Source organism: Pseudorasbora parva, chromosome 6, assembly GCF_024679245.1.
Source record: "Pseudorasbora parva isolate DD20220531a chromosome 6, ASM2467924v1, whole genome shotgun sequence".
NCBI lineage: Eukaryota > Metazoa > Chordata > Actinopteri > Cypriniformes > Gobionidae > Pseudorasbora > Pseudorasbora parva.
This window is the reverse complement of record NC_090177.1, coordinates 16389515-16417501: the sequence shown is the minus strand read 5'-3', so window position 1 is coordinate 16417501 and position 27987 is coordinate 16389515. Positions and strand designations below refer to the sequence as shown.

At 38.1% G+C, this 27987-nt stretch overlaps 1 protein-coding gene and 1 long non-coding RNA gene across 4 annotated transcripts in view; one reads left to right on the top strand and one right to left on the bottom strand.

Moving 5' to 3' along the window:
* Window positions 1–5: 5 nt before the first annotated feature.
* On the top strand, window positions 6–25264 carry LOC137078493 (uncharacterized). The gene is made up of 3 exons (XR_010905306.1): window positions 6–50; window positions 2404–2494; window positions 25154–25264. It is a non-coding gene; the product is annotated as an uncharacterized lncRNA (long non-coding RNA).
* plxna2 (plexin A2) overlaps window positions 23261–27987 on the bottom strand; it is a 280272-nt gene continuing 275545 nt past the window's right edge. For all 3 annotated transcript variants that reach the window (XM_067445796.1, XM_067445798.1, XM_067445797.1), the window contains exon 32: window positions 23261–27406. In XM_067445796.1, coding sequence (XP_067301897.1) covers window positions 27311–27406 — 96 coding nt within the window. In that variant the 3' untranslated portion in view covers window positions 23261–27310. The remainder of the gene's footprint in view (window positions 27407–27987) is intronic.

The following is a 27987-nucleotide window of genomic DNA, read 5'->3' as shown; positions in this document are numbered from 1 at the left end:
CAGCATCAGCTTGTGCAGGCATTAATTTAAACGGACCTATGCTGAGCAATGTAAGTGTTTCAAATTCTCAAATTAATTTCTATGAAAGTTTAAGCTTCCAAAGGCATGAACTGAAAACGCGCTAGACTGAACACGCGTTGTGAATGTATGCCGCGACGCGAGTAGGGATGAAAGGATTTCCGGTTTCACGATAAACCACGGTAAAATGTACGGACGGTTAGTAATATCGTTTAAAATTTAATTATGATTAAAACCGTCAGTGAATCCTATCTGGTTTTACGGTCTATGGTGCAGGCGCGCGCAGCAAGTGACGCAACGCTGTTTTTCTGAATGAGAAGAAATGACAGAAGGCAGTGACAGCACCGGGAGATTTTCCAGCCTTCTAAAATCTGAGGTGTGGCCATATTTTGGCTTTTACAAATTCCTGAGGGAAAATTAATCGAAGATGCTCTGGTGGTCACCCTTTCCACAGCAGAACATGCCAGAAGTCGCTGTAATAGGGGGAAACACTTCAAATCTTTGAAGATATGCGAACGCAAGGCAAGTGGACTTTGACCTCAATTCCAAGTCTGGGAAATAATAACGTGAAGCTTGAGCCAAAGACAAGTACAGACACGACTAGGGTGTAACACGCTCACAACAGTCAATGTAAGGCTAGTCACCACCTGTTATAATCGCGTTGTGCATTATAACGCACGTGTTTCTATTGAGTTTATAAATGCAATGTTTAATAATCAGATGCGTTCAGATAAACCGGAGTTTTGTTCTCTCACTCACTGTAATCTGCAGCAGAGATGAACACTATGTGCAGGAGATTCATTCAGCATACGCTTGAATGTTTTTGTTCTAGCCTATTTCAGCAGCGAAAATAGTTTAAAACAAACACTGCAGAACCATATATATATATATATAAAATTGTATAAAACTGACTGTAAAGTGTTCATCTAGTTGTCGGGTATAATCAGGGCCGCATCAAGACTATAAGGGGCCCCTGGGCTTTTACCTCTTGAGGGGCCCTTCATCCATTGGAACTGCATAATTAATTGTTAAAAGTTATGGTCCCACCCCTTTTACCCCACCAAGTGGCAACAAGTGACTGTTAAATATGCATTTGTCATTGAATCATTCTCAATTTTACTCTATCTTTTTAATCACAAAGCCTTTTATTTTACAGGAATAAATTGTATTTAAAAACATCCAAATATATAGGTCTGTTATATAAAATACACAAATTTAAATGAAAAAAAGTGCACTTCCAGGTACTTAAAGACACCATGAATAGGAACTAAAATGTGCTTTTAATATAATTTTTTTTTTTTTAAATACAGAGATAGTATGTTAAAAACATATTTTAGTTCATATTCATGGCGTCTCAAAATGTTCTTAAGATTATCGTAGGAAATGTATGATAAGGCCTATTTAATTACATGTAGCTGCAGAATTTTTTGTATCAACTTTTTGTATCAAATTTTTTATTACAACTTTTTGTATCAGCTTTTCCACAGCTCTAGTGTGGTAGCTAACTACTGGGAGCTCAACTAATTTGTTAAGTTTAAAAGGAGTTAATTATTTTGATAGACTATCATATCAAGCTACTGCTGCTAGCCTGTTGTATAACAACCTACCGGTACATGGTGGTGATTCCTTTTCCCCTTCACCGTCACTGTTCTGACGTTCTACTTTATCTTGCGCTGTTTTTCTGTTTTGCGCACTACTTTTATATTACGAGACATTGCTGTCACACAGTGGCGGAGCCAGGATTTTTTTTATAGGGGTGGCCGGGCAGGGGCCAGCAACCATTCTGCGGTGGCACAGAAATCTTTATTTCAACATAAAAATGAGTTTGACTATTATATGCTGGACTGTTTTAGTGACTACAACACAAATAAATACAGTTAATTTGTACTTAATTGTAAGATAGTATAGTGAATCATGGAATACTGAGTGGATTTGACAATTTCTTAGTGTTATTCCCCACCTCCAGGCAAGGGGCTTACATTATAGCTAAAGTTTAAATTGCTCAGTCAGCTTGGTTCTTGTTCTCAAAAACCCAATAGCTTGTTCTCCATTGTTGCATCTTTCATGGATGAGACATGCACTACATAGCCTAAATTATTCAATCTTCTTTGTATTTTATATAATCAATTAACTCTTCAACAGTTCTGAGTTAGTCTGTAAGGACTGTTTCTAAACCTTGCAACTGAGAAAGTAAAGACTGAATGTTAGTAAAGTAAAGACTTTGGTACTTTGGCTCGGCGCAGTAAAAAGTCCCGGCCGAAACATCTTCCCTCTCTTTATTTTGTCACCATACTTGATCGTTCAACTATTCGTGTAACTGTATTTAAATAGGGGAAACGTGGAGGTGTTTGGTACTTCTAACTTGATCTCTGTTTGTTTCCATAGTGAATGAACTGGGCTTAGTGGGCTAAGCTAAATGCTATCAGATCATCACCGCACGTCAGAGAGATTAAGTGCACGCACTGAGACGAGAGAGGTATGTAACAACTCGTTTAAGTTAAGGGAATAACAGTTTAATATGAAAAAGCGGTGAAGTAACCCTTTAAGCCCAGGTAAGCCCGTGCAGTAATGCGGCCCAGGGTATAATGCACACCTTTTGGATTTTTGATATTTAATAAAATAATCTTTCATATGAAAATGTATATGATTTTCATCATATGAAAATATGGATATGATTTATTTTACTGGGATACTGTTTGGGCTCATATAACTATGCTAGATTTAAATGCGTCATAGCTGCAGTGGTGGAATGTAACGAAGTACAAATACTTCGTTACTTTACTTAAGTACATTTTTCACGTATCTCTACTTTACTTAAGTAGAATAAATAGTGCATACTTTTTACACTACATTTCTACAACGTTTCGTTACATTTTCTGATCAGTTTCAGAGCTCGAGTGATTTTCTTTTGAGAAAATTCAAAATGTTTAGTTTTTATATTTTATAACAGTTAAAAAAACCATCACATGACACGACCAACGAGTGTAGTTTTCCTGAATACCATCACGATGGAAAATGTGACACTGATTTCATTTGACAGTTCCAAACAATTAATTAACATCAAGTCACTTACATTTTATTGATTGCTTTATTGCTTTTGTTCTATTTCAGCAGCGAAAATATTTCCAAGAACAGATTTCCACATCCGAACCATAATGTATTGCACAGCAACAGTGCGTTACTGAATCAAAGATTCAATGCCCTATTCCAGGGTATCCGCGGGGTCTTGAAAAGTCTTAAAAGGTGATAAATAAATTTTGGGAAAATTAAGACCCTTATAAAGTATTAAAAATTCTTATCACGGCTTTATAAAGTCTTAAATTTTGAAAGTATTTTGTTCAAGCTTTGTCAAAAGAGTTTGACTCCAAAAAGTATTTATGAATATATTTATTTTCATCCCCATAAGTATTAAAAAACAACGGGGTGCTCAGTCTGAGATCGGCTCGGAGCGCGCGCACCAGGGATGGACATTAGCACCGCCACCAGCCAAATGCGGCTGATTTAGAGCTGTGTCGGGTAAACTCGCTTCACCTACTGAGCTGTTTCACCTCTTTGTAAACTTTGTTCAATGCATGCGAGTGCTGCCGTATGTACACATATGACCAGCCGTTTTCTCCGTCATCACTCGCGTGAAGACTCACAGCGCGCAAATATTGAGTTCTCTTTCAAGTCCTGCGCTTAAACGGACAAACTCACACAAGAAGTATGTCAACATGTCCATCTTGATGAGTATCCTAGCAGACATAGTCTGAATATGCCTTAAGTGAACTGTATAGTATGCACAGTCGAGAAAGACGAGCATATCCCTGCATCAGGTCTTAGGGTGCTTTCACACCTGCCTCATTTAGTTCGGTTGAATCGTACTAGAGTTCGTTTCCCTCTTTGGTGCGGTTCGTTTGGTCAGGTCTGAAAGCAGCAATCGCACTCGGGTGCGCACCAAAAGCGGACCAAACAAGCGTACCGAGACCTCCTTGAAGAGGTGGTCTCGGTACGATTTCAAACGAACTCTGGAGCGGTTTGTTTGTGGTGAGAACGTGATCCGACCTCGAACAGAACCAACTGCAAAAGTACTGATCATTTTTGGACTGAACCAGCTGCCGTAGTTAGCTGCGCTGACATTGTGTGCATGATATTATTACCTGATAGATCGTTGGCAATATTTTCCGAAGATTGAAGCATGTCAAGAGTTAATAATTAATGCACGCCTCCGCTTGAAGTGACGAGTGATGTGCGCTCGCCGTCTGCAGTGCATTAGAGCGTTGTTTTCATGTCGCATCCGCGCTTCATTATAGAAATGCTTTGTTTGCATACTGTGGTAAATACACAGAGTGTAGTAGATTATGGCCAGGGACAAAACTGTCCCGCGCAGTCGTCTCCATAGTGTTATTATAGTTTGCTGGCTTTTCCTCTTCTGTTGGAATTTTCGCACACGTAAATTCTGACCAATCGAAAAGCAGTTTAGGAAATACGCCATGGCCAATGAGTGATGTGGATGTTGTCACATGCCTGCGTTTTGGTTCGTTTCAACTGGTTCGGACCAAAGCAATTAGTGTGGTGTGAAAAGGAACCAAAAAATCTGAAAAATGCAACAATGTATAATTGTTTGCCCTTGGTTCGGACCAAATGAACCGAACTAGAGATGTGAAAGCACCCTTAAAGGCGCAGTAGCCTTTACTGCTGCCTCAGTGATGTCCTTATATTTAGTTTTACATTAAACAATGCTCTTGATTGAATAGCTTTTGTAAGTTTAATAAGGATTAATCTTTAATTTAAACAGTTAAATATGCAGTTATTTTACATTTAATTACTTTATTCAATTTCTGTACCTTTCTGCAGGCCAGTAGGCCTGTACATTATTATTTAATGTACACATGAGTGAGGTCGAGCTAAACATTCTAGTTTGAATTTTATTTTTCGGTTTTCGGCTTCTTTTTTGTTTCGGCCAAGAATTTTGATTTCGGTGCATCCCTACTGACAATGTTCTGCTCAGTATGTTGTCAACACGCTTCAAAGATGCCAGAACGAATAGTTTCATTCTTGGGACTAAAAACCATAAAACTGGAAGCCATAAAAGACCACAAATCATCGTGAAAATGTCAGTATTTCATTGAGACGTGAGATTAAATAAACTGCTTAAGTATTGTAGAGCTTATAGTATTAATTTGTTAAAAATAAAAAAAGTGGCTGGTAAAAACATTGAGTGGTAGACTTTGAAAAAAGTTAATTTCCATCCCTGGTGAGCGCTGTGCACGGGTGACGTCATGTATTTTGCGAAATGCACAGTTAGGTGATGTGTCGCCCTCTATACATTGTAAAACAGATATGCAATATAAACAATACAAAAATGGCCTACGATAGAGATTTTAAGTCTACATTCGACTACAACTGTTTATTAAAGGTTTGTTGCCGATTAGAACTTGAAGTGCGATGAGGTCTTAAAATATTTTGAGAAGGTCTTTAAAAAGTCTTAAAAAGGTATTGCAAATAACTTCAGGATTCCTGCATATACCCTGTATTAATAAACGACTGCCTCATTTATGAACGAATCAGCCGTTTGAACGAATCGACTCAATGACTCTCTCATAAGGATTCACCTGCCGCCATCTACTGGTGGTTTAGTTAACTTTTTTTTAGTTAAAACAATCTAATAGCATTATTTAGTGCAGTTGTAATTTTTCAGTGTTAATTATTTAATTTGATTGGTAACAACCCTATTGTATCTTACTCTAATTTAATTTATTAATCAAATTTAAGAATATAAAGGGAAAGCTGAAGCAAAGCCTATATTTAATAAGATCAGGGGAAAATGTCCTTTATAAAAGGTAAAAATATCATAAATATATGATGACAATGTTGCTTCAGAAAACAGGAATTGTAAGTCAGAATGTAAACTAGGCAACAGATGGTAAGAACAATTACATTAACCCAAAACGAACTAAATTAAAATGCCACTGCTCATACTGTTTTCTTCTTTTTAATTATTAGAATTAGACATTACAATAGAATTACAATATAAGAGAATACATTTTTATGCAAGTACTCTTACTTTTAATACTTAAAGTACATTTAAAATCAGGTACTTTTTACTTAAGTAGGGTTGTCGTTGTAGTACTTCTACTTTTACTAAAGTAAATATATTTCTGGTTACTTTTACTGAAGTACTAGGGCTGCACGATTAATCGAAATCGAACCGCAATCGCGATTTGGCTTGTGCGATTATGAAAGCTCAAATACTGCGAATTTAATTAAATAAATAAATGCCCAGTGTGTTAGCGAAGAGCGGCTCTGTGATAAACCCTGCTCCGTCTGAAAGACTGCGAGTTTGAGTCGCTTATAACGTGCATTTGAAAAAGCAACACAAGTCAAACATCTTCACAAACTAGTGAAGCATTCATAAACCTGTTCAACAAAAGACAACGTTTAATAACATGCTTTACCTCACTTCATATCGTCAGTCGAGTGTTTGTGAGCTGATGTGGCTTCTCATCAGAGTGAGGCAGACAATGCGTTATTTTATAGTATTCTATCTCAATCAGCACTGCATTATAATACACTTTGTTATTATGAAAATACCCTAGACGGCTTGAAGGACTCAAATACACCACATTTTGCTGCAGTCGTGTTTATTGTCGTCATGTTTAATCAAAGCGTCTCTATCTTCTTTTTACACTGCGTTAGCTCCACATCATGGATTTCCTGAAAACTAACTTCTCTGAGGCAAATGTGGCGTTTTCCGCTCGAGGGCGCCCTCTGGCTTTCAGTATGAATTAAAAACTTTTGAGTAATCCATAATAAGAAAATAATACTTAATACATTTTAAAACTTAATAAACTAAAAAAAAATATAACTATTGGACAATCCATGTTTTTCTTCAATGTACAGGAGTTACATACATATATATTTGTGTGTGTGTATATTAGGGCTGTAACGATACACCAAACCCACGATTCGGTTCGTATCACGATTTTTGACCCACGGTACGATACAAACCTCGATATGGGGGGGACAAAACAGTTTTATTCTGTACAGTATTCTGTAGCCTATTTTGCCGTCAATACCATATATCTGTATGGTCAATAGGCTACTGCCAACGTTTTCTTTGCGATACCAATAGGCAATATATATTTAACATGAAGTATAGGGCCTCCTGTACATCAATACCAACAGAAGCGCCGCGTCAGACACGCTTCTGGTGTGCAAAGAAAGAGAAAACGCCACGCAGCCGCCCCGCGGATGACACGCAACAGAAACGCCACGCTCACACCACGTTGCCAGCCGGTTGGGGAAGCTTCTTGAAACACTTACGACAAATTGTGTGGGTCTTGTCAACTAGACGATTGCCATCCTTGTTCTCCACCGGGTGGCTGAAATGTTGCCATACTGCTGACTTAAAAGTTGGACCTGGACAGGAAGGATAATTCTGGGAGTTGGAAGGGGTGTGTCGCGATTCTGCCTTCTCACATCGCGATACAGGTTCGTGGACCTGCGTATTGCGATTTCGATTTCATATCGCATATCGTTACAGCCCTAGTGTATATATATATATATATATATATATATATATGTGTGTGTGTGTGTGTGTGTGTGTGTGTGTGTGTGTATATATTATTTTTTTACAATAACTCCTTAGACTTAGACCTTTCAAATGTTTTTTAGTCATAGGCTGTCTGCATATTAGGTAACCCAGCAGTTTTTTTTTTTTTTGTAAAATAAGTTTTCTGTAAAATATTACAAAAATAATAATAATAATTAGTATTAGTATTATATTGTTATATTTATTCGGACATACTATTTTTTATTTGTAATTATGAAAATGTTATTGTAATTTTTAAAATATTTTTAGCAGTAATAATAATCATAATAATTATTATTATTAGTCACATTAATATAAAAACACAAAATGTTATATACACACACTTTTCATTTGTAAAAATTAATAATAACAATAATCACATTTTAAATCGCAATCACACTTTTACCCAGAATAATCGCAATTAGATATTTCCCCCAAATCATGCACCCCTATTAAGTACTGAGATTCAGTACTTCCTCCACCACTGCATAGCTGATATAGGACACTGATGAGAATACTGCTTTTACATATTTATAAAGATAATATTAGAGATTATATTTACACCAAATTATTATTTATTATGTGGTGCTATTAACAGCCGCGAGCCGTGCTCCCTCTCTCTCTCTCTTACTCTGTGTGAGCCACTCAAGTGCAGGAGCCCGGCGACTGTGTCCCGTCCCGTCATAATAAAAGTCTCGGTACTTGCGAGCCCTGTGTTTGTATAACAATCGCTCCAGCGGCCGTGCTCAGCTCCACATAACTCTGTCCTGCTCTGCTTTACACTACAGTAACGTTAATAACCGCATCCATCAACATGATTTCTGCCAGAGTCCTACTTTCTATCGGCTGTGAGGTGAAGACCACATGTCCCAAGATACTGCGCTCACACTTGGAGTCATCAAACTACTCCTTTGTTTAGAATAGGCGCCCTCCAGTGGACGGAAAGTTGCATAGTGCACCTTTAACTAAGACGAGTTGATACACACCGCTCTTCGTCTGAGTGCATGCACTTAATCGCTCTGATGCGCGGTGACATTCAGATAGCATTTAGCTTAGCCCACTAAGCCCAGGTCATTCACTATGGTACCAAACAGAGATCAAGTTAGAAGCGACCAAACACCTCCACGTTTTCCCTATTTAAATACAGTTACATGAATAGTTGAGCAATCAAGTATGATGACATAAAATAAAAAGTGGCGCTTTTCTAAGAGGATTAAAAAGGAGAACTATAATGTATGGCGGAATAGCACTTCTGAGAGTACTTCGACTCGGCGCAGTAAAAAGTCTCTGGTGAAACATCCTCCCTCACATCTCCCCCTAACTCTTTAATTTCTGTCAATAGGGGGGAAATCATAGCTTTGATTGAATTTAACATTTAACATTTCAAATTTAATTAGATTTAAATTCAATTTTTAATTACTCTCACCCACATCTCGCCTCCCTCTGCCATTGTGTGCTACCGCGACCAAGCACGTATGTCACAAATAACATTGACGTCAGTAACATTATAATCGGTTATGGTCTATCGAAGAAACGATTAATTTCAACACCCCTAATATTGGTTATCGGGCACACAAAGATGCAAATATTCGGTATTGTTTATAAAAAAACAATATCTGTCGATCTCTACCCATATGACCTTCCATCATCTTTGGAACCCAAATAAAGGTAGCTATCACCCCTCCATAGACATAGGCCTGTCACGATAACAAATTTAACAATCAAGAAATGTACTTCAGCATATGATATACAACTTAATTTTCAGCAGTTTAGGATACAGCATTAAAAAAAGTTATATCTTGTGATCATGCTCAAACAACTTGACTTGACCATCTAGAGGAAAGCTAGGTGAGATTACAGAAATAGAGAAGACATGGATGACATGCTTTTCATTTATTTGGCAAAAAAAAGAGGAGACTGTGTATTACTATCTCTACAGGACCTTGTGGCTTTTTAGCACACAAAGATTGAACTGAAGAATTAACTTGCATTTATCAAATTGCCAACTTCAGTGTAGCTTTAAGCCTTGTTTATACTCTGCGAGTCCGGACAAGCGCGAGGGTGCAAATGAGACCCCATTTCGCTTGATGTGCACGTAAAATTTTGTAACTTTGCGTGCGGCTCCACAACCGAAGAGCCTCGAGTTCCAGGAGAAGCTGGTCGAGCATGACGTCTCATAACACCGGCACCCAGTCTGTGCGTTGAGTATAAACATCTCCCCAAACGAGGCGCGCGCGTGCAGTCAACGAGAGAGACGAGAAAAACGAACAAGCATGCAAATGGAAATAATCGTGCCCGGAAAAATTATCAAGCTCATTTTTTTTTTAATCATGCGATTAATTGATTTATTGACTATCACGACAGGCCTACATAGACAGCAATTTAATTAAAACTTTCAAGACCCAGAGCGGTAGCAAAGACATCATAGAACACTGACACAGACATGAAGAAATTGTTGAATAAAAAAGTATTCTTGTCGCTTCACAAAATCACTATTTTAAAGGTGCAAAAATACCATATAGACAGGAGAGGCTTGCAGGCAGTCTCTTACTATCTATGAGGCAGTCAGGGGGATGTGGAGACATAAAGTCTGATAAAGTCAAGGGAAAAGAATGGTCCATAGTGAGTCAAAAGCAGCGGGACAAAACATTTAAAGGTGCCCTAGAATGAGTTGAACCAATATGTTAAATTAGGCCCTGTCTACACGGAGACGCGTTTCGCTGTATACGTATACATTTTGGACCATATCAGTGTTTCGTCCACACGGATCTGGCGTTTTGGAAGCATGAATCTGATATTTTTTTAAACCGGGTCCCAAAGTGGATAAATCTGAAAGCGACAATCTTCTGTTTTCGTGTGTACAGCAAATCCGTATATTTTGCGAAATGGTGATATCATCACACTATTGTCCGGCACGGTGAATGAGGTAAGGGATACAACTATGGGCACTGGGCATGCACACATCAATATCGCGTCATTTAATTACCGTATCTGCATAATTGTAAGTGTAAGTTTAGGGTTGGGGTAGGTGTAGGCGTTAATAAAACACATCTGTTAAGTAGCAAATGTATTTATTGTTATTTTATTGTGAGATTTTGCCTCAGCTCCTACCACTGCTATACTACTTCTAGCCACAACTCTTCTTCTCCATTTTTAGTGTATTTCTGTGGCAGAACTACAGCGCCACACACTGGCCTGGCATATATACTACATCGTTTTGAGTAGGGCTGGGTATCAATTCAGATGTTCCAATTCGATTCGATTTCGATTCTCGATTCAAAGAGTTCTCGAATCCGAGATTTGGATTCTCGATTCAACTCAAATGAATATAGATTTAATACAAATACTATAGGTATTTATAAAAAAGGACAGTGAACATAAATGGGTAATTTAAAAAGAAATGAAGAGCTACAAACCTGTATATTAAACTTTTTATTTTAGGTACACCTGAGTACATTAAAACAGAAAGAATCTCTATATTTCAAATCCATACAATTGTTAAATACAATTTTGATGCAACTTTATTCAAAAAAATAAATATCTGAGAAGTATTTTATGGATGTTTTGATATATTTATTCTAAAACATAAAAAGGATATTGGATGATTTTTTAGCAATTTTAAAGGGGGGGTGAAACACTCAGTTTCAGTCAGTGTCATGTCAATCTTGAGTACCTATAGAGTAGCATTGCATCCTGCATATCTCTGAAAAGTCTTTATTTTTTTAATAATTATATAAGAAAGATGCGCTGTTCCGAGTCTTTCCGAAAAAAGCCGAGCGGGTGGGGGCGTATCGTGTGAGCGGAGCTAAATAATGACGTGTGTGCGCTGCTGCTATTGTGTTGAGTCGAGTGCGTCGTAAAGCTGTGTCATCCCTAACAGCGGGAAAAAAACTTTATTCAAAATAAAAATATGGCTTTTAATCAGATACAGCCATACATCTATGATCCGGAATCAGACCCAGAGGCTGCAGTTGAACAGGAGCAGCAGCAAAAACGACTAGAGCAGGACGTCTCTATGTGGTACAAGTTATACACTAACTATATAATATGCTTAGCGACTTGTGTTATTTACATATTTATACTTGAATTATATCGTCGTATTTTTGTCTTTGAAGGTGTACATGTGGGAAGTGCAGTTGTGCACGTGTGTGTGTGTGTTTACGCGTGGTTTGTGTAACGTTAGACAATTGTAACGTTATTAAGCGGACTGGTTTTGCACAGCAGGCTAAGTTAGTGTTTACATAGAAAGACACGGAAGAGTAGCGCATTTGAATGAAGAAGCGCGCTTATTTAGTTCAACATATTTCCCCCCTCTTTGTGTATTGTTGTTTGGAGTGCTTTTACAATACACAAACATAAAGTTACACATATAGTGGCCAGCTAAACAAATGTACACGCACTACACATTGCATGCTCCATTGATCAATTTCTATATATAGTAATATCATGTTTGGGCTACTTGATGAGCATATGCAAAAACACAGACATTTGAAGCAGTCTTACTCACAGCCTGCGGTTCTAACGTTGGGACCTTTATCGTTGGGACTGCTCCATCCTTCAGCATTAGGCGATCTGAAAATCTGGCGTCGAGCTGGGCCTTGTTTATGAAACAGTCGGCACCGAAATGCAGCGAACAGATATACGTTAAACATTCGCGCAACTCAGTTGCTGATCCGGAAAAGCAAATTCCATCCACTGTTGCCTTACCGCAGGGTTTTTGGGGAATCTGTGCAGGACTGTCTTGGTCTGGCAACCAAAAACGCACTTTTTTGATGTCATTGTTAATTGTGCACATCACCTGTGCAGCAGCCTACGAGCCAGCGCTTTGATGGGGGTAGCCTGTTACTTTCGCTCTCTCCCTCGCTCTCTCTCACGCTCTTCCGGTAGAATTGTCCGTAAGGCCCATACAAGGAAATTCCGCCCCCATTAACGTCAAAGGGGACGCATGATAGCAAAAAACTTGCCGAAACTTATGACTAACCGGAAGTAGTATTTGTGACAAAGAAATACTCCCATCAAACGTCCACCTTAACTTTTGAAACTTTGTCTATGTTTAGTATGGGATTCCAAGTCTTTAACAGTGTAAAAAGATCAGTATGCATGAAACAGCATTTCACCCCCCCTTTAAGTACACGACAAGCTTTTCTTTCGATTTTGCAGCTCGTCATGTGTGCGTTTACTTGTCATACATGAGAAACGCGTTCAACTTAAGTCAGCACATTAAGGTTTTGTTGTCCGTTACCACGGCAACTACTCATGTCCAGGAATTAACAAAGACGACTAAACAGTAATAAAATAAGAACAAATAAACATATTACAAAAAACAGCACAAATAAATACAATAGAATAAAAAATATAAATGAAATAGACTGCTTTATTTTTTCAGGTAGGTCTAACATTCAGGTAAGAAACTGAATTTAAAAACGCAAAGTGGCTAATTAAATTTAAAATAACATTGGATAATGTTTTTTGCAAAAAAATAAATAGTTTCATATAAAACCATTAAAGTTACACAAGTTGATCAGTCAAGAGCAGTGTGATCGTTTGTCTTTTTGTAGTTTGACTTTGAATAACTGCTGTCCCTTTAAGAACTGCCGCACTCATGGATCCTAAACACCAGGGATGGAAATTAGCACCCGCCACCAGCCAAATGCGGGTGATTTTGCGTTGTGGCGGGTAAACTCGCTTCACCTACCGGCCACCGTGGCGGGTAAATAAAAATAGCATACTGTTTCCCCTCTTTATAAACTGTGTTCAGTGAATGCGAGTGCGGCCGCACTATGTATGTCCGAATATGACCAGTCGTTTTCGCCGTCATTACCCGGATGTAGTGCCAGAAGACGCGAATAATAACCATAATAACTCGCGCGCACTGAGAGAAGATCCGTCACTGTCATCCGGAAGCGCGCACCCGTCTCACAGCGCGCAAATATTGAGTTCTCTTTCAAGTCTTGTGCTTAAACGGACAAACTCACACAAAAAGTATGCCAACATGTTCATCTTGATGAGAATTCTAGCAGACATAGTCTGAATATGCCTTAAGTGAACTTTATACAGTCGTGAAAGATGACGCATATCCCTCTATTAGGTCTTAAAGGGGCAGTAGCCTTTACTGCTATGTTTAATGTCAAACAAAAGGACATCACTCACTGCTCTTGATTGAATAGCTTTTGTAAGTTTAATAAGGAATAATCTTTCATTTAAACAGTTAAATATGCAGTTATTTTACATTTGATTACTTTATTACATTTCTGTAGGCTAGTAGACCTGTACATTATTATTTAATGTACACATGAGTGAGATCAAGTTAAACATTTTACTTTGAATTTTATTTTATACTGTTTGATGTTGCAATGTGCTAAATAAATATTTGCATAATTTGTAATTGATTTATTATTTGAAACTTTAATATTAATTAATGCAATTGCAATGCCTTGATTTTTAGTAAAGTTACTCAGTCATAGCATTAGCCATAAATGCAATGGATAATTGGCATAATTTCTTTTAGTGCTTCGGTTTCAGCCAATAATTTTTATTTCGGGGCATCCCTACTGACAATGTTCTGCTCGGTATGTCGTCAACACGCTTCAGAAGATGCCAAAACTAGTAGTTTCATTGTTGGTACTAAAAACCTAAAACTGGAAGCCATAAAAGAATCATCCAAATGCCACATCCAGGTAAAAAAAAAAAAAAAGAGAGAGAACATAGAGCCCTACTCATTTAATGAAATGTATATCAGTTCATGGTTTGTGTGTGTATAAGAGTGAAAAAATGTCAGTATTTCATTGAGATTTGAGATTAAATAAACAGCTTAAGTATTGTAGAGCTTGTAGTATTAATTTTCACATGCAGTTACACATTATCGGTTAAAAACAAGAAAGTGGCTGGTAAAAACGTTGAGTGGCTGGTAGATTTTGAAATCCACCAGCCACAGTGGCCGGTGGACAAAAAAGTTAATTTCCATCCCTGCTAAACACTGTTCCTGTTACTCATTCTTCATTTCTTCTTTTTGTTTACGACGGTGTTTACATTAATACTCTTCAAAATGTGCACTGAGAATTTGTTTGAGTGTATTTGACCAATAATAAGCTGGAAAAAGAAGCAAATATTTGCACTTGTATGTCAGTGGCGGCTTTATTACGGTATGTGTGTGTGCACTTCAGATGTAAGCTTGAAATCTGCGGGGATTCGTAGAATTGTGCAATCCCGCGCGAAATTCAGACCGATCACACACTAATACTAACACTAACACGCTGTCGTAAGGAAAAGTCCAGCAGAACGAGCGTCCGTCGTGTTCAGAGGGTTAACCGGGCTGAGAATATGTGGTGCGTGTCAACTCGCTGACGGTCGGAGAGGAGAGGAGAACGCAGCTGGGATCGATACTGTAGAAACTGAGCAGGCTATCGTATCTTTACAGATATTTCAGTATTGATATTTTTGAGAACACTAGTTGCACTGTGCCGACCCAGGCTTTTTAAAGTGAAATAAATCCACACTTCAGAGCCGCTTACCGGGCTTCCATGGCTAAAAGAACAAGCGGGCACGCAAGCACCGGAAATCAGGTGGCCATGGAAACCAAAACTTGTGCGCTTGGAACCGATGATCGGAACCGAAAATAAATTTTCTAAACGATTCCAATGGAATCGTTATTTTTTAAAATAACGGTTCTCGATGCCCAACCCTACTTGCTCCTTTGTAAGATCACATGGGTGTAGGGACGGGTACCGAAACCCAGTATTAAAGGGGCCCCGGGGCTGAATTTTGAAAGACCGTTGTATCGATAAGCTTGGACGTTATCGGTTCTGCTGTTGGTACTTTTGAAAACACACACACAGAGAGAGAGAGAGAGAGAGAGAGAGGAGAGAGAGGAGAGAGAGAGAGAGAGAGAGAGAGAGAGAGAGAGAGAGAGAGAGAGAGAGAGAGAGAGAGAGAGAGAGAGAGAGAGAGAGAGAGAGAGAGAGAGAGAGAGAGAGAGAGAGAGAGAGAGAGAGAGAGAGAGAGAGAGAGAGAGAGAGAGAGAGAGCGCAAAAGGACAGCCCTAATGAGTGATGATGGAGGACAGAACTAAACATTCAAACATAGCCTGGTTACACTTTACACTAGATTGTGATAATGTAATTTTATTTTAGAATTTGGCTTCTTTGGCAAATATTTTGGCTTTAGATTTTGGCAAAGATTATAATTTTAATATTTATGTCTAGCGCAACTTAATTCCCTTTGCAGCTGTAGCCTACGCTGTCATTTCTCCTTATAACGCAAACGTAATGACAGAATCAGTTGTAAAACAGTCTAGCTACTGTTGGTAAATTGTGGGATGCGTTTAATAATAAAAAGAGCGAATAAAAGCACAAAAATGTGCGCAAGAGATTGTTCCCAAGTCGGCGCGCGCTCCGAAACAGCCCGCAAAGTGACGAGCAAATTACACTTTCGGTTTCACACTCGCGTCTAAACGATCAAATGTACACAAACATCTATGTCAAAATGACCGGCTTGGAGAGTCTCTTAAACACAATTTGTGTCTAAAATGGACGTTGTTATTATGGATAGTTGGGAGAAAATGTAGTGCATCTGCCTATTATCAGTCGCCTATAGATCTGCACATCTGTCTTAAAGGTCCCGTTCTTCGCGTGTTTTCGAAGCTTTGATTATGTTTACAGTGTGCAATATAACATGAGTTCATATTTCGCATGTAAAAAAAAACAGTATTTTTCACACAATTTACTTATCTCTATACCGCTGTTTCCTCTGTCCTAAAAACGGCCTGATGATTTCCTTGTTCTATGAATTCCCTCCTTCAGAAATACGTAACGAGTTCTGATTAGGCCAGCGCTTCCCGCGCTGTGATTGGACAGCAGCTTAGCGCACGTTGCCCGGAAAGGTCCCGCCTCTTACCATAGCGGGTAGAAATGCTCGCTCAATGTTATTGCAAAAATGTCTATATTGCCTTATCAATTTGAGCCGGAATCAGACCCAGAGAATATCGAAGAGGATCGATTACAATCTGCTCAGGAAAGACTTTTGCTGGATGTTTCAGAATGGTTAGCTGTCTATTCAGTAGTTTAAACTGATCATTACAAACACCAACAATCGATGGTGTCTGAATGAATTACTACACTTTTATATACTAAGTTTTTCGGATTAGTTTCAATTACCATCTAACGTTAGTTAACAAAGCTAAACAGCGTTGCACTTTGTGTCATAAGTTACATAAGTTACATACATTTGCCATATGCCCTTGCTAAATGTTGAAAATGAATGCTGAAAGGGTTAGTTCACCCAAAAATGAAACCAAGCCTATTAATTACTCACCCTCAAGTTTATAGGTGTATATCATATGACATTCTTCTTTCAGACAAATACAATCGGAGTTATATTTAAAAAGTCCAGGCTAACGTTAATCCAAGCAGTAGGCTAGTTGTAGTTGTGTTTGAAGTCCATAAAAAAATGCAACTGTCCGTCAAATAACGTACTCCACACGACTCCGATGGGTTAATAGAGCCTTCTGATTCGAATCGATGCATTTGTGTAAGAAAAATATCCATATTAAAAACGTTATAAAGGAAACCTGCCTTGAAGTCTTCCATTGTAACCCACGGCTGTTTAAGCCACAAGATGGCGCCAGCGTTAAGCATAGAAGTAGTACCGGTCAAGATAACTTGTAGTACCTGTATGAGCGGGTGTTATCTGGAAATAACATACCGCTGGAATTAGGCATGTGCCGATATCAATTTTTCATGTTGCGATTAATTGATGAAGTTTTATCACGGTATACGATATTATCACGATATTGAAATAAGTTGCAAAAAAAAAGTGTTGCCATAGCATAACAGCTTTAAGAACTATTTTTGTGAGAACAAAAATAACTGAATGTTTAAATAAAATAATACAAAGCACCAAAAATATATACAGCTCCGGAAAAAAAATTAAGAGACCCCCTCATTGGGAAATCAATGTTAAACGGTCTCTTGATTTTTTTCAGAGCTGTAAAAGTACAATTTTCAAACAGATTAAATTGCAAAAGAATTAGGCTATAGAGAACAACAGGTAGGCTTACAAATTACAATAAGGTCTCATTATTTAATGCATTAACTAAGATTGAGCAAGCTACATTTGGTACAGAAAGTATAATGTTTTTGGTAATGTTAGTTAAGAAATACTGATCATTGTTAGTTTTATCTTAGGTCCATTAAAAAAGTTATTTTGATTTTGATTTTAATGTTATTAAACAGTAACTAAGAAATTAACATAAAATAATTAATTCTTTATAAGTATATTTCATTGTCAGTTTGGTAATAATGAATTAACATGTTAACTAATGAAGTCGTATGTCTCAAAGTTTGACTGAACAATAACAAATAATCAGAACAGTTCTAATTATTAGGGCATGTTGTAGTCCAGATTAAAACATAAAAATGTTTAAGTTTGAAAATAAATAGCCTATTAAGTCTTTAAGTATTAAGTATTTGGTGCTTTGATGAACAACATTGAGATTACAAAAACGAATGGCTGTTTTAAAAACTACACGCGTTTTTTGTTTGTTTGCTGGTTTCCGGGGTAACTGTGGCATTCTGCCGTTCCATCAGCGCCCTCTGCTGTCACTGAGCGGCACTTCAGCAGCGAGTCTCCTTCACCGGTTCAGTCATGTGCAAACGCACGTTGGGCTTGTTTATATCTGAGCGCGTGTCCCTTTGACGCAGAATACAGTGGTGTTGAGCATTTATACGGTTGATGGGCAAAGTATTCTTGAGTGCATTATAAAAAAATTTATAAATTGTTAATATATTATTATTTACGATATTTTAAAGTGCCCACGATAACAATATCGTGCATATTCATTATCGTGATAAATTGCATTATCGAAAATCGGCACATGTCTAGCTGGAATGCGCGATTGACCAATCAGAATCAAGTATTTCACAGAGCCGTGTAATAAAAACTGTTAAACGGACCATCTTAAATGATAAAATACACTTACCGGTTGTGCACCATAAACAACGCCTTCTCCAGACAAAGAGGGAACTGCGTCATCTTTTAAGAATAATCTTTCTGCGAATCTGGCATTAAACTGATTGAGATTGAGGAAGCGGTCCTGAGCAAAATGTGCTGCACATAGTTTTAAATTGTGATTATAATTTTCCGGAACCGAGTTAACCCTTTAGGCGCCAGAGGTTTTTTCCTAAAACGTTCGATTTTGACATTTATGTCTTAATTTCAAAAGGCTATATCTTAAAAGTGATAAAAGATAGAAACTTTCTGTAAATTAGAGAAATATTAAGGAGGACCCTAAGTTTATGTAGAGATTACATTTTCCCATCTAATTTGCATATTATGGCGTCATAACGTGGGGGCAATCTTGGATTATAGCATTTTCATGAAAAGCCACATGTTTAAATGATAAAATGCAGCACTTCTTTCCCCCCAAAATGTCCCTCACCTTCTGTGTGCTATATTGCACAATACTGAATGTTCAGGTAAATAGTAAACAAACTGTGTAAATCATTACTAATAAATGGTAGAAACAAACCGAATGCATGTAGCGGTTTGCCTTTTGCTGTAGAGATTTTCCATTTACTTCATACAGTAAGCACTCTGATTCCATTTATAGGGCACAATATATATTATATATTATGCATAATAGCCCCTCTGCCCCGTGTCACAGCGTGTCTGCTCGCGTCCAGATCTGCCTCATGCGCCGCCGAGTGTGCTGTGCACCGCCACGGCCACTGTTATTGTCGTTTTGATTCCCCACCCTTTCTCCACATTGCCCTCAAACTTGCTTATGAATACTTCGACCTCTTCTAACATACCCAGTGGCGTTAGATAAAGTCTCCACCACAATACTGTCGCCGTGATCGCGGAGAGGTGCGCGGTGAGGACGCGCGCTTCATGGTGAGTGCGGCAAAAATCTCCCGCGGCCGCCTCATTCCCAACACTAACACACCTGCTAACTTCGCGATGAACACTTGGACCCCAGGAAACATTATTCCCACCACTGACATTGGGCAAAGGACCATCTACATTGGGCAAATGATCCACCATTTGTGCTTAGTGTAACGTCAGGTTTAGTTTCACTTTCAGAATCACTGTCATCTCACATTTCCCTTCAGAATCAGGGTCCGCGAATAGAAGACCCAACACTTCATTGCGGGTAAGCTTTATTGATGCCATTGGAAAATAATAATAGTAATAATAATCTAATGCAAATACTCGCTGACGTTGACAATGCTCTGATAAAACAGCTCACTCGCACGTCAGCTCCGCTTTTGTTTACACTGATTCAATGCGCTCTTGCTCGTAGATTTTGTATAGAATCATGATGTTTGTATGAGTCAGGGATGAAGTACGACATGTCTACCATCTAGTGGAGGGGAGGTTGAATGAAATTTGACACCCTATTTGACAAAATCGACCGTTTCATTCAGTGACGCATCTTGTCGAGTAAACTCGACCGTGGCGCCAAGAGGGTTAAATATGAACTGAAGCCACGATCTCTACGTACAGCGTCCGTGGGAAGGCCAAACAAAGGTGATTTGACTCCGGGATGAAAATAACAGCGTTTCAATGGCATGGCGACAAACACACTCTACAAAAACAACTCTTCCTATTCTCGACCTGTGAGAGCAAAAGGACCACGCCCCCGAATTTGCGTGTTCTTGTGGGCGGAGGGTTCGTCAACAAACGGTTTTAGTTGCGTCATTAAAGCAGGAAGTGCAGGGCTGTAGTCCAAACCGACCGTTCGCTGTAGGATTTGAAAGGGAACTTCTGTTAAATAAAATATCTCGCTTGGCATTGAACTTTGAACATTGAGCTTTATAATTTTACAGGTATTATTTATGCTCTAACACCAACATTACACTCTAACTAAAGTTTGAAAGATGGAATCGCGAAGAAAGGGACCTTTAAAGAGGCAGCAGTGTAAATAAACATGCTGCTGAATTAATGCGAATTAAACAACCAAATGCAAAGAGAACCACTCGCAGCTCTTGAATGAATAACTTCAGCTTTAATAAGCATTAATTTATCCTATCTATGATAAACTATGCAGTGTTATTTTACATTTATTTATAAGAATTCTTCCTGAAATTAAAGCACTGTGTAGGCTTATATAATGTTCTATATATATATATATATATATATATATATATATATATATATATATATATAGTATAATCTCAAAAAGTACCGATAAGAATACCGTTAAAGTACCGGACCGATAAGTAGTATCGTTAAGAGTAGTAATACCGTTAAAACCTTAACGATACCCATCCCTACATGGGTGACATCTAGTGGAGAAGACTAGTAATTAGATTTACGTTAATCTTATGTTCAATGTTAGCGGAAATAAATATGGAAAAAAATCGATTCGTGGCCTTTGAGAAATGATTCTGAATCGACCAGATTTTTAAAAACGATTAATCGAAAAATATTTTTTTCCCCCAGCCCTAGTTTTAAACCTAGTCGGTTTTGGTGATCTCGTGTGGAGGCAGATAGTTCTTGAAACGAGGGGAAAAAAAGTTTGGGAAAGATTGGGAAAGCTCTGGCTTTGTGTGGATAAGGGCTTATTCTCTGATATCTACATAGAGGGTATGTGGCTTATTTAAGGGCAAAAATTGTCCAGATACAGTTTTACAGGTCCATGCCAAAAATGCCGTCAACGCGGAGTGCGCGAGACCCCATTTTGCTTGGCGGTGTGCACGTCAAATTTGGTAACTTTGTGTGTGGCTCCGCAACCGAAGAAACATGCGTTCCGGGCGAATCTGACCGAGCATAACGTCGCTTCACGCCGGCACCCAGTCTGTGCGTCAAGTATAAACATCTCCCCAAACGGACGAGGCGCGCAGTAGGCGAGAGAGACGAGAACGCAAATGAGCATGCAAATGGGAATGATTTCGGCCGGAAAATTCATAGTGCTAATTTTTTTTACCGTGCGTTTAATTGATTTATTGACTATCGCGACAGGCCTACGTATAGTGGTCCAGACTTTTGCACAAAATGAGAATTCAAAAGAGGACCAGTATCGATGTGCCGTATTCGAGATGGCGAGAGCTTTGCAACAAACTTCGACTCTACAGAGATAATGTTCTTGAGCATTTTATATCAATATCATTTTTTAAATTCAGCCAAAAGTGTCATGATGTGACCTATCAATCTTCTACTGGTCACAGGTCTTTGTGATGTGAATTTTCTAGGTCAGAGTTCACCAAACTTGAATTTTGGATGCAGTGAAATTCGAAACTTTTCTCATGCATATGAATGGAAGTCAATGGAACTAAAAGTGACTGCCGCTTTACCATTGTCATTCCAAATCATTTTTGTTATTGTTAACTAAAACTATTAAAAAAAGTTTTTGGTAACTGAAATAAGGCTGAAATTGAACAAAATATAAATATTAGATACTTTTTTAAATTATTTTTTTATTATAGTATGCCAAATTACCATTTCTAATCAAGTTTTTTAATGTCCAACTAAAATGACTAAAACTGCATACTGAAATACTAAATATTGAAAATTACAAAACACTGAAACATATTAATTCAAGCTGTATAAAAAAGAAACAAAAAGTAATAATTAAAAAAATTGCCAAAAGCATGTAACAGAACTACTAAAACTTATAAACTTAAATAAATTAAAACTGAAAATATGAAACAAAAACGAATTCAAAATATGAATAAATACTATAATGATGTATAAATTATTATATACTAAAATAACACTGTGCCAAATAAATAATTACGTTATTTTTCATACAATGAAAGCTACAAAAATAATTCAAATGCTATAGTTTTAAAAAGTGGTCTTTAAAGAAATTGAAGTGCTGTTATTGTTTTTATTTTTTAAAAATGGTATAACTAATGCACAGTATTAAGATCAATTTAGTGTTATATAATATAAATATATTTATTTTATTTGACTTGTCAATTTAGATTTAGAAGTACGTGGTTTATTTTAACTGGCTGGTCCTCAAGTTAGCACCTAAACCAGTACTAACCAGCATGGCATTTCAAAATGGTCTTGTCAGCATCCTGATAGCGCACATACATTTTACAGAAATGCATTTGCAAAGCTTATCTTTTTGTTTGAGTGAATTTTGAACCACTATATCACTACCTGTCTGATGTTTATATGTCTTATGGCACAGGGGTCACACTTCAGTGGTCAACAGTATACTTGTTTGCTGTTTAAAAACTATGATTCAAGGTTACGGTGAATAAAGTTACAAAACACACTGCCTCAGGCTGTTTTTGGTGGTTTTCTTGCTTGAACTAGACAACTGTATTGATTAAAAACCGGCACATCTACCTCAGTCCCGCTGGGGGCATTTTACACGGACATCCAATCAGAAACCACCAGCCCATTACCATTGTAATGTAATTTGTCTGAGTGTGGTGTGAGAGAAATGTCCAGCTAGGGATAATGGGCACGTAGAAAGACAAACTGCAGTGCTGGGCTGTTTAAGCTCCATTGGTTACCTTGTTACGCAGCGAGTCTGAGTGAGAGTGTTCATTGATGGCAGGGTTTAAATTGCATCCCTAGATTAACCCCAACTAAGTGGGATGAATGTGGGGCTATTTTTCCCCTCGGGGCTGACAGAAGTCATTCTGTTTCAGATGATGACAGGGCAGGGTGTACCACAGGGATATTTCTTAAGGAGTCAAGTAGAACCAGCAATTTTAACCAGTAAATTTTATTTATATATAACAACAGTACAAAGTGAATCCTTGGCTTGCAAAATAGGTGTGCTTCATATTTACAATAGGTACACAGTAATATAATATAACAAAACAAAAGCAATTAAAAAAACAAGACCGACTTTTTTTCTTTTTAAATACTTTAACTCTCTTACAATTTTCACAACACTTAAAAAAAAAACAACAAGAACAGACAACCATAAGTGTTATTATTATCATCATCATCATCGAGGTCATTATTATTTCTATGTACTATGTTACAGAACTCCAGTGTCTACAAAGAGAGATTCATTTATAATTTTTCGTGATTGAAAATGGAAGGATATTCACCTCTGAGGTGATCAAACTGACTACAAAAGCCTTTTCGCACTCGTTTTTGTTTACGATTGGTAATATGAATATGAACATTTCACTTGTTCGTAGCATGCTATTCCATCACAGAGCAAAACATGAGCTAAAAACAATAAAAGTGCACAAAATTGATTCCAAGACCGTCGATTCGTGCCAAATATAAAATGAACAGCAGTTGTGACCGCCACAGATGACTGCTGATATTTCAGAAAGCTGCCCAGTGCTGTCAGATTTTATTCTGCTCTGCAGAATAGCGCAATAAAAATTATAATTAACTTTTTTCTTTTTTTTCAAGGGATCAAATGTCTTCTAATAAACATTAATAAGCGTTGAGCTACTGAAATCTCTCAACAAAGTGCAATTTCCTGTGCCACATCATTTAGAGCAAAACGTTAGGACCAGAATACATTTTGTTCTCTGAATTTTTGCACAAGCAGGAGATTTCTCCCTCCTCAAATAAAACTGAGCCGCGTCTGTAAGGGCAGTGGGGTCAGCGCCCTTATAGAGCTGGGATAGGCTCTGATGAATGGAACACGGGGAAGACTGTGGATAACCGAAAGTAGGAAGCTTTGTCATTGACCCTAATGTCACTGACATGGCTTGTAAATTCACATGTGTTGACTATACAGTGTGTGTTTGTTAGAGGAATGTGTCGTTGTTCAGGAAGCGTAGAATTTCGCAAAGTAATATTTCATGCCAAAATGCAAAGCCTGTCATAATTCAATGATATGACTTTCATTCTTCCAGGGAACACAACAGGAGAGATTGTGGAAATCTAAACATTCTTAAATCAATATAGATTTACTTGAGAAGAAAAAAGTCCTGTTTTGAAACCTTTTTTTCTATTTGAAGATTTTTTACCCCATCAGCAGATATTTTGCTATAAAACGTTTTGATGTTTGTTTTGGGAAACAAAGATGTTTTAGTTTTTGACTGTCCAAATCCATATCCAATGTAAAAGAGGACACACAAGCACCATAAAACGTTCACAAGACATGTCTCATAAAGTTGTACAATGATTTTGTACAAATAACAGACCACAATTTCTCACTTGCCACCCCTACTGGATCACTCTTTTGAGTTGGATTTTTTCAAGAATTAGTTGATTCAGTTCCCAAAACCAGTCTGAACGATTCATTCACAAATCACACGTTCTCTTTAAAGACTTCATTTTGGTCTGTTTCTTAGCCACATTTATCATGGGACTCTAAGTCTTTGTAAATAGCACAGAAGACATATGGCCCACTTTTATGATGCTTGTGTGTCCTTCATAAAGCATCAGTCCGCATACACTGCAATCGTATGTCAAAGATCAACCAAAATAGGCTTCACAGTTTCTCCTATTAGGTTTTATGGAAGAAAGTTGAACAAGTTTTGGATGGACATGAGCGTAAACGATGAAAGAATTGGGTGAACTATTCCTTTAACAGATTAATTCATTGTCTTTCATTCAGCTCTTCATTTGTAATCTCCTGTGCTGGATCCTATTTTTGATGTGTATTTTTTTTTTTTTTATCTCCAGATCACACTGTGCACACGACTAGTTGAGATCAAAGGCGAGCTTCAAAGCAGCAGGAGGAATCTGAAGCTAAAGGGGTCTGTCTCTCTCTCTCTCTCTTTCTCTCTCTCTCTCCATCTCATTCCTATGCTTCTCAAACACTCCAGCAGACACCACCCGGCAGCCGTCTGAGAGAGGGCATGCCTCTTCCACCCTTCTTCATCGGTGCATTGCCTCTCTTTATCTGATCAGTCTCAAAAACAGCTAACAAAGACAGGGAGAAAAATGACATGTCGCTGATTAAATCAACTAGAAACAACAGATTAAATGTTCTAAGGCCACAGGGGGAAAACAACAAGCGCCATTTAAGCCGTTTCAATCTATTTCTTTACATCTGATACTGCATTTTTACTATATAAACTGAGCTGAGGAGAAGTTAAGTCTCTCCCTGATGCGTCTGTGAACCTAAGATGACTCTGACCTGAACGACCTTGTCTATTTTGGTTCGGATGATCTTCAAAAACTGCTCTACCTGCCATCATGCATTATAAATGAAAGCTATGTTGTCTTTTGTTCATGCGTTCTGTTGACATATTTCATGTCAGACGGAGGGAATAAAAGACCTAAAAAACAAGAGATTGGAAAGAACTCACTCTAGCGATCAAGATCCCAGACATGTAAAGTATTTTACAAATACTTCTTATATTTACAAATACCGTTCCAAGCTCATGGTCTTTTCGTACCTGAATTTGCAAGTGGTGAGAACCAAACTACTAAACCGGAGTGTTTTTTTTTTCCTTTTCTTTTTTTAAAACAGTATACAGGGTCCATTCCCTTAATAAAGCATCAACCGACAAGTGTGTAAATAAGTGATCTTTTGGCACTTAATCCCGACGGGTGTGTACAGAAAGAAGTGACATGGTATATTACATCAACGGCGTTCCTCTGAGTCATCCACAACTCGCGTGGCCTCTTGGCACTTGAACATAGGAGTAAATGGGAAAGGAGACATTATTATTATTATTTTTTTTTATATGAGGTACTGTATAATGCATGCAGACTACACACACATTGGACCATACATAATAATTAATACTCTCTGGTAAGATGATCTCAAGCGAGTCCATTCGTTTGCAAGGGAAGGTGGGGTTTCTCCACATGTGATTTGAGCTGAAGGTGCTACTCATCGCTGCTTTCTTATCTGAATCTCAGCAGCGCTATTATGGAGAAGGAGGTTCAGTTCTTTAGGACATCGTGCCGGAGAGATCAGCTCAACTGACTCCCGTTTTAGAAAAGCAACAAAAATGCGAAGACAAAATAGAGTAACGTTTGTACATTCACATACGCTTACGTGTAGAAAACAGAACATATGCACACAGAGGGACCGCAGAGCGGAGTTCGTCCAGTTTGATACTGGTTTGTGGTCCTTTGTGGTCAATCGAAGAGAGTTAGGGACATGCTGGTTGAACTTTGGCCCTCGCTCCCAAACAATGTGTTGCCTTTTGGTCTCTTAGGCCAGAGGGACTCAAAAGTATGTACTAGCGTGTCAACATGCACACGTGTTGGTAGCAGCTGCTGCTTTCTAAGGACAGAAAGACACTTGAACTTTCGCCACACCAAGATGAGGAATTATACTAGCCAACTCAATGAAACAAACTCAAAGCACTCATGTATAAAAATAAAATTTGGAAGTAAAAGCCATCAACTGGACTGTAATGGCGAGGCAGTAGATGTCCATTTCCTTCGGTCGAATCCTCTTGAAATGGTTTTAGCAAGCACATTTTTTTGAGGAAGTATCAGTGTCTCTTCAGATCCGGCGAGTCTTGCATCCGTGCTAGGCACAATCGAACCAGATTAACTAAAACAAACCAACGTCCCAGAAAACTGCTCGTCCCAAAATGTTTTTGTTTTGTTTAAAAATAAAAATAAAAACAGACCTTCATAGTTTCCACGCCTGATCCCATCCACAAGATGAAAGCCATGTGACTTGCTTTCATCCAATAGTTGTCCATTGGTCTTAAAAGTTGACCTCTTCACAATATTGTAAAAAACAAAAAACAAAGAAGCACAAGCTATTGTTGGTGTCGTGTCTCTAGCCATTGTTGCTCTCTTTCGTGTGGAGAGGCTTTCAATGATGGTTTGACTGAGTCTTTCGTCCTTCATTCTAGGTTTGACATTCTCTCAGCTCTCCAGCGACATGGCACTGATGAGCTGCTCCACTTTATAGGCCAGTCGCTGTTTCTTTGCCGTCTCGTCCTGTTCCAGTGCAGCGGTGATCTAAGAAAAGAACAGAGGAAGGTGTTAATCACTCTGGCTTTACGACATGTCTGGTGAGCAGTTCAATCTCGCATGTTCTAAAAAACACATTACAACACAATGAAGGATGGAAAGATTGAAAAGTTTATAAAGTATTCGGTGTGATCCAAGGATTAGAGGGGTGGTGTGGCCACAAAACCAAATGCAGCATTTAATAAAATTAGTTAAAAAACAAATAAATTAATAACGTTAATAACGCGCTAACGCAAATGAATTTTAACGGCACTAAATTTATTAATGCGCGTTAACGCAGCGTGCATTTTCTGTTTGATCCATAGCCTGTAGTTGGAGAAAATGGGATAAGCCATAGACATAAAGGATGCAGCAGCAAACATTAATAGGGAAAGAAAATGGTTATCATTATTCTAAACCAAAAGTGCAGTTATTGCCTATAAGCTACCATATTTTCTGTTTAACCATATTTAGACAACAGGTCGGAAGAAAAGTCGGTTTACATTGAGCACATTTTCTGCAGTCCGAGCGCGCTGCGTGAATACACTGAAGCTCACTCTCGCTCATGTCTGAGGTAAATCTTTGAAACA